The sequence below is a fragment of the Notolabrus celidotus genome, chromosome 10, assembly GCF_009762535.1.
Source record: "Notolabrus celidotus isolate fNotCel1 chromosome 10, fNotCel1.pri, whole genome shotgun sequence".
NCBI classification, from domain to species: Eukaryota; Metazoa; Chordata; class Actinopteri; order Labriformes; family Labridae; genus Notolabrus; species Notolabrus celidotus.
Window position 1 is genome coordinate 30,736,733 of NC_048281.1, and position 12,021 is coordinate 30,748,753.

Consider the following 12,021-nt stretch of genomic DNA (forward strand, 5'->3'; position numbering starts at 1 on the left):
TTTTCACCTGCCCGTCCACTCGTGCCCTGAGGCTTGTTGAACGTGTCAACAGATGATTATGCTGAACATGACTTTTTTATAGGATGTAGCTGAGCTCATGAAGACGATGATGAGGATTAGAAACTGGTTTGAGGGCTGCTCCACATATATCTCTTCCTTTATTGTGCAGCAGCACCGGTAGATCACTGAACACAGAGCGAAGACAGAGCAAACATGATGATTCGCTTCATTATTTTAAAGCTAATTTGGAAAATCTACCCTGCAGGGAAGCTGCTGTAGGAAATAGGCTATTATTTTTAATCAGGCTTTTACAGTTCAGTCAATATATGTGCTGTTTTTCTCTTCGTCATTTGCATATCTGTTGTCTTAATCATCTTTTTGCTCCCTCCTTCTTTTTTAAAGGACTTCAGGAAGCTGCTGAAGAAAGAGGAGAGGCCGATCCTCATGATGTTCTACGCTCCCTGTGAGTCCTTTCATTAACACAGGTCTTAAGTAGCTCACTGTAAAAGGGGACAAGTGGTGCTCCTCCTGCAAGACTACTTAAACATTCCTTGATTAGAAGACGGTGTGCTAGAACAAACTAATAGGAGCTGTTATTGCCTGCAAAATATGCAAGAATTAGCGTTCAAGATGCCTCGTTTGAAGACAAGGAAGACAGTGTAAGGACAGCTTCAACGAACTTCACTTCACACAATGAAATACATGTAACAGAAAAGCACATGTTAAATAAATCAGAATACATGAAACACATAAGAAATACAGAGATTATAAAGTTGTGACAAAGAAAACACAACACAAGCTGGTTTGAAACCAAGCAGCAACCTCTTGTCTTGAAATATGAAGCCCATGTGGAAGTGTTAAAAACTGCAATTCATCAAGCGTCCACTTGAGGCTGGCTGCAGAAACACAGGAAACCACATACACACCCATTCAAAGAAGACGATCTTTACAGTAAATAATAAACATGTTTATAGCCTGGTTCTAAAAAATATTTTAGTCTGAATAGCTCATTTCTCTATCGGCACACACTGTACGGGTGAATTATTCTATGACTTGTTATTTTTGAATATATTAAACTTACAAGTGTTGCCCAAATAAGGGCATGGCTTACTTGATTGACAGGCGGGCATCCTGTAGCTGTTTGCAAAAAAGACTAAAGGCCTGCCTCTTTACTTCACACTAGCTCTGGCAAAGTTATGTTGAGTTCAGCATTTCCAATATAGCATCAAAACAGCGCTCAGGAACAGATGGGTGACGTCACAGATACTATGTCCATTTTTTATGCATTCTAAACCCAAGGAATGAAAACTAAGTTGCATTATGATCATCCAAATGGGTTAAAGACAGAATCAGGCAACACTCGCTCACAGTCATCAAACGATACAGCAGACACAGAAAAGCCTCAGAAGCTGAAAACCAGATTTATCAGGAGAGTTGATCTGCTCATGTAATTAAAAACTCACTGTCTGATTGATAACCAGGCTTTAACCGTGGCTGTCTTTGCACTGTTTTCAATTAAATATTGGCTTTAAATGATTTGCAAACTATCAAAACAGCACCCCAACTTTTTGGGAATTGGGGTTTTACTTTGTATGTAAAAAAAGAAATATCACAAACTTAGGAAATAGAAAACGGGAGGACGAATTGACAAACCACCTCATCACTGTTATACCAATCTCATCCAAACACCTAATCCATTGTAAATGTTACTCAATAATAGATCCACTGCACGGCTCGTCCTCCTGTTGTGCTCAGTTATTATCACGGTCAGCGCCTCTCAGTTCATCATATCTCTCACATCAGATGACACTCTGCAAGCTGCTTTTGACAAAAAAAGCAGTTCCCCTGTCAGACGATGTCAAACCTTCTGACAGTCATATTGATGCTGTCACAACAATTGCTCCCATGCAGTCCCCTGTAGTAACTTTATTTCCTCTCTTGTGTATTCTGGTTTGCAGGGTGCGGCGTATGTAAGAGAATGCAGCCCGTCTATCAGCAAGCGGCCACAGAGACCAAAGGGAAATATGTAAGTCTGCCACTACCCACCCACCCCTCTCTTCACATGGTCCTCCGTCTTATTGCATTAACAGGCTCTGATCTTCAGCCGTCCTTCTCTGATGTTTGCAGATTAGATGAGATGTGTCAGCAGCAGTGAATATCTGGATGGTTTGCTTGGTAATCCGCAGGAGGACGGTCTGTCAGGCAGCTCCAAATTAAAGCTTTACTAAGATGTATTTTCTTGGAAAACTTCTTTTTAAGTACAACACCTCTGCAACTTTTGCACCCCAGGATTTGATTCAGCAGAATAATAACCCAAATGGCTTTTAAGGCGATGCCAAAGCCCCAAGTCCTCTCCCTGCTGGACTTATTTATACTTCATCTCTGTTTTAGTTTGCATTGACCCACCAGAGCAATTATGTTAGTCCACCCAAAAGCCTCTCAATCTTTCTGTGGAGTCTTTTTTTCAGCAGTTTTAGTGCTTAATATTGTTTTAGAGGTATATATTAAGCGACTGTGAAAACTTTAATTTGTTTTTACTTGTTTTAGCTGACACCTGCAGCCACAATTTACAACTAATGTCCTCCCAGTAGAAGCTTACACCCCTCCATATAGATTAAATGTCAGTGCAGCCTGCTAAGTAGTTTTGTTTGCTTCCTAACTTCTCCTTTCCCTCTTGTTTTCATCATGTTCCTCCTCCTCCTGGTCTCATGGGTCCCTTTAAGACCCATGTTGACAGTTTGCAGACAAGCAGTCTTACAATAGCATTCAAACTTGGAGGAGGGAGAAAAGTGCTCTGTTGTTCCCAGCTGTTGCAATGTTTTTAACTTCGCTGGAGAGATGCATGCAAAACAACAACTAGCGGCCTTTGTGATCAGCTTGGGAAACAAATGCTTTGTGTTCTTAAACGCTTTCTGTTCGAGAGCCAGGAGAAGAGTCTGAGAGATCTTTGCAATGAGAGCAAAGAGAGAAGCAGCTGCCTGAGGAGCTCTGGAAGGAGAGCAGCGCGTAGAGTTCGCCTCAGAAACACGCCGAATGAATGAAAGATAATTAACTGCTTGTTTGTTTGATTACCAAGCGTCTGAGTAGCGAACATTTAAGCCTCTCAACTTGGAAATCAGGGATGCTTACAGCTCCCCGAACAGATCATGGAGGATCTGTTGACGTGTGAGAGGCTGGGACACATTTTTGGGAATGTGTTATTGCACGAGAATAATAGAGCTGCCGGGAAGGGAAAGGTTTGATTTGGGGGTCAGCCAAGTTGTTCAACACATTTCCCGGCCCCCTGGGTCATGGACACAGGAGGGTGTAAAGGTGGTCTCTGAAATGTTTCATCTCATCAGTCTTAAATATCCCAGACTAATGCGGGGAGTTGTTCTTATTGTAACCTTTAGTGTTTGAGGTAACTTGATTATTTTCTTTCAGTATCAGTTTTTAAACTAACAGGTGGTACGTCATGGGACTACAACACATAACAAGAGCTTACCATTACTCATAGATATTCTTCAAGCTGATATTTAATCAATACGATTATAATAGAGGGAAGAGAGGAAATGTGAAGTTGCACAATTTTTCACATTCATGCTTCACTCACTCACAAGCAGAAGTGAAGGCAGTGTAGTTTTCAACACTGATTCAGAGTTGCTTTGTGTAACTATACCTGAGACCTATTGAACAGGGGATTACTGTACTTTACAGCTAGGGTTGGTAGTCACAGAAAACTAGCATGAATTTGAATGTAGTATTTCCTCAGGACTCCATCTAGGGATTTGATTGGTTTCATAATTTGGCTCCTGATGGCAGGGATTTGTTGGTGTTTTCCCAGGTTTACTCCGGCTGTAGATAGCAGCTTTTTTTCACTCTTTTTTTAAGAACACATTATGTATTGATTGCCATCGGGACATAAAGATCAAAAATCAATCAGCAGAAAAGAGTCCAGCGCCTTTTACCTCTGCCTGCTGACACTGTGGCAAAAACGTTAGCCTAGTTTACATCTCAGGCTAGTCTCGAGTCAGAAATAAGGACAGTTACTGTGCACAGATGGGACACCAGCCTTAGGAGCTACTGGACCCCAGCTAACCATCCCACAAAGGGAAACAAGAACCTTCCTTTCCTGTCTCCCCATGGAAGTGTTCCCAGCCGACGAATCAGAGGGACTGTTATCTCAGCTGTATGAATAAATCATTTATAAATCGATAAAATCAACTTTAAATCAATATTTTGTGTTTACTTATTTATGTCTTTAGATGGTAACTGGATAATAAGCGGGATCATGTATAGTGAACAGGTGGTTAGAATCCCTACTTACCAAACACTGGCAAAACAATGTGAGCATGACAAACGTAACATCAATTACTATATAAGCTTATTTAAAGGACTTAAACTTTCAAAGTCCAAGTTATGCATAGTCTTAGGATGAGTCTGACCACCTATTATTTAGCAAAAGGTCTTCTAGGTTAGTTTACAAAGTTTGCAAAATCCTAAAATCCAATTTCATCCATCTGTATGAAACAGGAATGCCTGCTAATTTTGCTTTGGTGTTTTTAGATTTTTTGAATATTCAGCTCATCAGCCTTCATTAGGCTTCTGTTTTCATCATGTAATCTTGTTTTATACTTTTGAGTTCTCCATCTTTGTGTTGATGACAGACCTGCTCTGATGTTTCCTGTCCTCTCTCCTTCTTGTCTCTCTGCCTCCTCTTCCCTTTTGACTCCAATAACAACTCAAACCTCACTTTACCTTCCTTTTGTTTTGTCTTTCAGATCCTGGCGGGGATGAACGTGCACCCAGCCGAGTTTGACGGCCTCAAGCAGGAGTACAACGTCAAAGGCTACCCGACCTTCTGCTACTTCGAGTGAGTCGACTCCTCTCATCCGTCTCACTTTAGGCTCAGCCCTCACTTCCAAGGCTCAGAACATCAGAGTAGGGCCACTTCAAACAGAGAGTGCAGTCCACAGCTCTTAAACACCAACAGATATGATGGCGGCAGACTTACAGCTTGCAATCTTGTCCCAGGAGGTTGAGAACTTTATTCTGTGAGGTGTCAAGAAGAAAGTTTCAGACGAGGTTTGGGTATTCCCTTTGAAAAAAGTGAACTCAGGGGGGAATTGAGGATATTGAGTGCAACTGGGTGCCACTATCAGCTAACAGAGCTGGAGTAGAGCTCAAATGAGTCTGGTCTTTGTCTCCCGTGGTTGACAGACAACATTATTGCCAACATATTTAAAAACTGGCTCTGTGTTGAAGCAATTTTCAAACAAAAATCCCCCAGCCCAACGCATTCCCTGGATCCAGCTGCCCACCAGGGTGGATTCGCTTCTTTATTCTCTATGCAAAGATTTGCTGAATGTCCTAAGGCTCTGGTTAGCAGCACTGGGAGTCTTAAACGTCTGATTTGAATTTGTAGTTAGCAGTCTTTGGTTTTTGAAGCAGTCTGTGGAGATTGGAGATTTAACTGAAAACAAGACTTTTAACATTGCGAGGGGCTGAACTGGCGAGCTGCTGCCTCTTAAAGCCCTACTGTGATGGTAGAGTAACACAGGACTTCCAACAGATCTGTGTCTGGTCCTTCTCCGATCCACTGCGGTCAGGCTCTGTGCTCTCTCATCCGTCAACACCCACCGGTTTGAGTTTTCAGAACGCAGCACAGAGCAGGAATGCCGGACAGCTGGAGTCATGTGACCGAGGTTTCCCGGGGTAATTCCTGCATTGATAAATATCCTCCTCCTCCTCTCCTCATCCATGTTGTCTCTATGGTCCTCTGAAAACCTCTGACCTGTTGACTCCAGGCCTGGCTCCGCTCATCATGACGGTTTATTGTAAGGGTTGGCGAATCAATCCCAAAATATCGATACTACAGATACTACGCCTCGTTTTTGAAGATCGATTCTAGAGTCAATAGGATCGATACAAGTTACAGTATCTCTCTTCTGGGTTTTATCCATTTCCTCAAAGAATAGAGCTGTCTGTGCAAACCACGTTCTGCTCTCTTGAACACACTTAGTGCATGCACTCTTTGCTTCTCTACTGCTGCTGTCCTGTGTGCTCAAACAACGACGAACGCATCGCGCAGCGCGCACCCTGACTTACGGTGCCAATCAGACATACATTGCATGGCTGAAAGTAAGGGGAGCATCTTTTGGAGCTATTTTACAGCTGTCACTGAAAATGTAGCAAGCTGCGACGTGTGTAGGAAGGCTGTTCGCTACTGTAACACCACCAATTTGATAAAACACAGAGAAATCCACGTCAAAGAGAAGTCTGAGTTTCAAGAGAAAAGAAGGGAGGAGGAGGGAAATGCTTCAAGTAGAGTATTTGTTGTTTGCCTTTAAAAACTGTCCTGTGTTTTTTAACACGCATGTAATACTTCAAAGTACATAAGAGGCTTTTAATAATAGAAAGTATCGAAAGAAAGAAAGAAAGAAAGGGGGGAAATTCGATTTTTTTCACTCATGCTATTTTTGGACATGCTACACATACAGTTTTCTTGGTATATACATACAAATGCACACACATGCAGTGAGCGTGCATAGGGAGAGATGTCAGAGTGAGGATACTACCATCAACCAGCGCACCCAGAGCTGTTGGGGTTCGGTGTCTTGCTCAAGGGCACCTCGGCAGTGCCCAGGCAAGTGAACCAGCACCTCTCCAACCGGTGACCCTTCAGTTCCCAAGCCAAGTCCCTATGGACTGAGCTACTGCCGCCCCATATTGGATCGAAACCAAAATTTGTGGTATCACACACCCCTAGTTTGTTGTTGTAGTTAAGTGAACTACGATCTGGTGATAACACAGAGTGTTTTATTCTGAAAATTAACCGGATGTTTTCATTTTGTTTTGGTGAAACCTGACTTCCTGTTCCGCTCCATCCGCTCTGTTGAGATTGATGCGTAGTGCTCCGGCATCTGGCAAATATAGAAGTCTTGCGTATCTGATCTGTTGCGTTCTGGCGTGCTGGATCAGAGATGCAGCCGGAACGCAACGGAGCGGATCCAGTGGAAGTTAACACATTGACTAGAATAGAAACCTATCAGATCCGGTGCCGTGACACATATCTGGTGGAATTCGGCTGTAAGAACCAGGAAGGCCTTTTTGAGCAGGAGATGAATGATGCAGTATTATCACACACCAGAACACAGCACTGTAATTAATATCTCCATTAGGCAGGACTTTACAACACCAGAACTGTAAAACTGTGGGAGATGTTCAACAAAGTTAAACTTTTTCCCAGTGTGCTGTGGTTTTGTTCTTCACTGTGCCAATGCAGCTACCTCTCTGAAAGGATAGGAGCCGCACTCCTTCACACAGCGCCGTTTCCCGCCTGAAGACTCAGAACAAGCCAGCCTTATTAATAATTAATGTGCCAGACTAAGTAAAGGCTTTTAATAAACTGTACCAAAGTTTTTTCATCTCGGAGAACACCTTAAGGCCACGTGTGACATTGATTCAGCACTTGGCCTCAGAGCTTCTATTAAGTGTTTGGGAGAAATTTATGCTGTTGATGAGCCGATAATTTCAGTTTACTGTACAGCTCTGCCGTCTTCACACACACACACAGACTCTCACAACGTGTGCAGCCGTATACACAGTAGGGGCTCGGAGTGTGACTGATCATATTTGTTAACGCAGACCCCCCTCAAGCAAGAGCATCCCTGCACCGCTCTCATATTTACAGTGTTGTTCACAGAGTGTTGGTGCGTTCTCTTTGTTCTTCTTATTCCTCCTGCGCCAGCGTTATCGCTCCTATTCCCGCATTAAACACTCTCTCATTCCAGTCTGGCCTTTTAATTAGACCGGGACTGATTAAGTGCCTCTGTGGTTAGTGTCAGTGTGTGTATATGTGTGTGTGTGCGCTTGCTCTCTCCCTGCACATGTGCCCTTGTTTCTTGTGTGCGCAGGTACACACACGCACACACATGCACACACACCCGTGCACTCGTGCGTAGCCGAGCCCAGAGCCGGTCCGTTAGCCGGGAGCACATTAGTGTCAGCGCAGGGGTTAGCTAACGACCATCCGAGCCCATTGGCTTCAGTAATGAGCCCCTCACTGATAAACAGCAGCTAATCACTGCAGGGGAAATCGGCATCAATGCAACTGGAATTATCTCGCCTCTGCACCCGCTATAAGACTAAACGTCGAAGGTCTCTTACCTTTTTAGTCCTGGGGATTAAGAAATCTCACTAACCAACACAGCGGCACGCCTTAACTTTCTATCAGTTAAACAAACAAACAAGAGAAGAGACGCTGCGTCAGCTTCTTTGTCCTTCGATTGTCCCTTTGAACCCTTCTGCCCAATCTTGTTTCTTAGAGCCGTTTGAGTGGCTGCTTGTTGCAGCAGCTCTCACTTTGTTGTTCTTTTTTCAACAATTTTTTCATATCTGTTTACTTCTCTTTGTATTTGGAGCCTGTCATGACATTTAATGACTCATTTGTTGGCCATGGACTCCAAACTGGCTACGTTTGCAGCAGTGTTTTTACTATTTTTGTTCCTGTGTGTGTCCGGAGATCCTACGTGTAACCATGGTCGCATTGTTTACATACGAGATCAGCTGTTAGCAGCCCGTAGCATGTCGATGCTAAACAATGCTAGGCCCGATGTTCCCTGCGAGCTGAGGAGAAGGAGGCAAGGATGACGTGCTGGTACTGAGGTGCAAGCTAAAAAAAGACAACATGGGGCGCTGGTGGCCTAGCGGTCTAAGTGCCCCACATACAGAGGCTACAGTCCTCGTCGCAGGGGTCGCCGGTTCGATTCCCGGCCGGTCGACCATTTCCTGCATGTCTTCCCCCTCTCTCTACTCCCCACATTTCCTGTCTCTCTTCAGCTGTCGTATCAAATAAAGGCAAAAAGGCCAAAAATATATATATATAAAAACAAAAGACGACATCGACCTGTCCTTCCAACCACCGTTATGGGGACTGTGGGATCTATCTACGATAAGGTGGACGAGCTAACCCAGCACCAGAGGGAAAACTGGCAGAGTAGCATCATGCTAACAGAGCTAACACCGGACACGAACGCCACATTGGAAGGATTTCCCCTGCTGTGGGCGGACAGGATACAGGAGAGCAAGACTGAACTAACTGGGGAAGAAGGCCAGCTCAGTCCTGGATCCTGTGGAGGTGGTGGCTGACAGGAGAATTATGGCCAAGCTGTTGTCTTTGATGAACTTTTTTTTTCCTATATATATTCTTGTTAAATTCGGAGAGAAGCCAGACAAAATTTCATTGTACTTGTACAACGAAAAGCAGATTCTGATTCTGATTCTGATTCTGATTCTGAATGACACCCAATACTATTGGGTTAATGCAGGCATGTCCAAAGTACGGCCAATCACGGCCCAAGGTCCATTTAATTATGGCCCCAAGCTTCCATCTTAAAACCTGTTATTTATAGCACAGATATTAATCACATTCTGAATCATCTGTACATTTGCAGTTTCTTTCAAGCGCACAAACAAAACTAAAGTAAATCCAGAAACGTCTCAAAAAGCTTCAAATGGACTACTTGTATAAAGCCACAGCTCTGGATATTCTGCAAGAATATAATTAGGAGGAAACACAAGAACTCTTAAAGTTGACAGGTTTTTCAAATTAATGTTTTTATCATGATGTGAAAATGTTCTTGATGAACACTAAATGTTCAGAAGGGACAAAAGAGGACACAAGACAAGATCAAAATCATGAAATTGTGCAGAAAATGCAAAATTTGGTAAATAAAAATAGTACAGAATGCAGGAAAATAATTATTTAGTTCTTAAAATGTTGTCTGCTGGTCAGAAAAGTCTTAAAAACAACTTGAAATAGAAGTGTGATGAAATCCAGATCGTGATCCTGCCATAGAAAAATAATGATACAATATTTTTCCCACATTGCCCGACCATTTTCCTCCAGAAAAGATAAAGTTTGCTAATGTTTATGTGGCTTGTGGAGAACTGAGGACTACCTAGTTACTGATTTATTGAGAAAAATGTAAAATAATTGTTATTAAATAGATTTCATATATAACTTTTATGATTCCTAAGTCTCGGTAGGAGCCGCTGGCCCTGAGGTATTCTGACAACATCAAATGTGGCCCTCTTTGAAAAAAGTTTGGACACCACTTGGTTAATGACTTCCATATCTATAAATTCATTTTACAAGGCGTCTGTGTATTTACTGCAGCAGAGATAAAGCAAACACATACTGAGTTGTTCATAAATCTCACTGATTGAGTTCTGAGTAGAAACGCTCGGCCTCAGCAGTCAGCTCACTTGAAAAGCAGGTTTCTGGTGTGTGTAATCGTGTATCACCTTTAATGGTGTCCACTCGGTATCTCGGGAGCTGTTAACTGCAGTTGTCACCACCCTCTGTGTTCGCAGAATCACACTGCCCACAGGATGTAAACCATTGACACTGATCCTCAATACGAGGCTGAGCCCATGCATCCGCTTCATGCTGTCACAGCCAATAGCAGGCGAGATAAACTCATTCCTGAAGAATATCTGCAGAAGTTTTCAATCTGTTCAGCGTGTGTGAGCCGTGGAGAAGCCTGGAGCTCATTTCAAATGCATTAGAAGGGGTCAGTGTTATTTTCTTAAATGTATTTTTAAGCTTACAACCAAAATAAAAGACAGAGGAGAGAGAGAGTATCAATCATTGTTGAACCTCTCCTCAGAGTCTGTTGTCAGCGCCCATAAAACATTTCCTTTTGGCTTTGAGCCATTTTGTTTCTGATCCAGGTCTTTGTCTCAGAAACTGGGTTATGATATGTTTGCTGTGATAGTGTTCAGTATCCTGTCTGTGTTTCCAACACATGACCTGGATGACTTCTTCAGGGTGAGTCCTGCAGAATGGGAAGAGGAGCTACGACTCCCTGCTGATTGAAGGCTGATTGAGTTGTGTGCTTTCTTTATCAAGTCTTTGGACATAAACACTGACTTCACTCTTTACTTTGTAAAACATATTCTATTTTTTTTAAAAAAATCTGACTCATAGAGTAAAATAACTTTTGTTAAAGATACGTCCCTGAGTTATGATCTTTTAGAAACCAATCTGTATTAAAGCTCCTGTGACGAGTTTCTTTCTTTTTTGTGGCATTTTTGCCTTTATTGGATTGGGAAGCTGGAGAGAGACAGGAAATGTGGGTAGTAGAGAGAGGAGGGAGACGTGCAGGAAATGGTAGACGCTGGGGGTTGAACCTGGGACTGGTGCGACAAGAACTAGACCAATGGCGCCCCCTCAGAAGATTTTTTAAGCGGTCATAAAACAGACTGTTTTATGACAGACTCTCTTTTTTTTTTGATGTTTTTATTTCTTACAGTCAAAGTAAATCATTTGTGCTCAGTTATTATTATTATTTTTTTTTACATTTTATGCAAATAAAGGAAATAAAGACAAACAGTAATATAAATTATAATGGAATTGGAATTCACAGTTTGAAAATAAATGAGTCAGAAATCTAATAATAAAAGCAATAATAAGAATATTAAATAAAGAGGATGAGAGTGAAAAAAAAGTGTAGTCTAACTTCACAGTGAAAATTTAAAGAGAAAGCAAACAACTATAACAACAATAAAATACAAAACAAAAGAAAAATTAGAAAAACAGAAACAACTACATACAGTATACCCCCCCACCTCAACCCTTGGTTTCTCATTACATACATTTCATACACATTTCTTTTGTTGTCAAAAAGAACAATATGATTGACAGAACAGTATGATACAAAATAACACAATGTTCAAGTCCAGAATTTAAAAGGAAAAAATAAAAGCATAATCCAGCATCAGTCCTCACATTTTAGTCGAGGTATAGCATCCATACATTCTCTCATCAATCAGCCTGAATATTAAAGGTCTTCTCCTCACATTATAAAGAATCTTCTCTGGAGTACAGTATGATGTCAGTTCATTAAGCCTGTATCTTTGTGGGGGAGGGACGTCTGATTTCCACTTAGTCAGAATATATTGCTTGACCTACAAAAGCAAAAGAGTCCATCAGCATGAAGATAAACTACACCTATACATTTATGTTTTATGCTCTAA

At 42.0% G+C, this 12,021-nt stretch overlaps 1 protein-coding gene across 1 annotated transcript in view; it reads left to right on the forward strand.

Annotated features, from left to right (window-relative positions):
- The window catches only part of pdia5 (protein disulfide isomerase family A, member 5), a 109,519-nt gene that overhangs the window by 45,648 nt on the left and 51,850 nt on the right, over positions 1 to 12,021 (forward strand). The window contains exons 7-9 of the mRNA XM_034693741.1: positions 403 to 463; positions 1,959 to 2,026; positions 4,761 to 4,852. Of these exons, the coding sequence (XP_034549632.1) occupies positions 403 to 463; positions 1,959 to 2,026; positions 4,761 to 4,852 (221 nt within the window). The remainder of the gene's footprint in view (positions 1 to 402; positions 464 to 1,958; positions 2,027 to 4,760; positions 4,853 to 12,021) is intronic.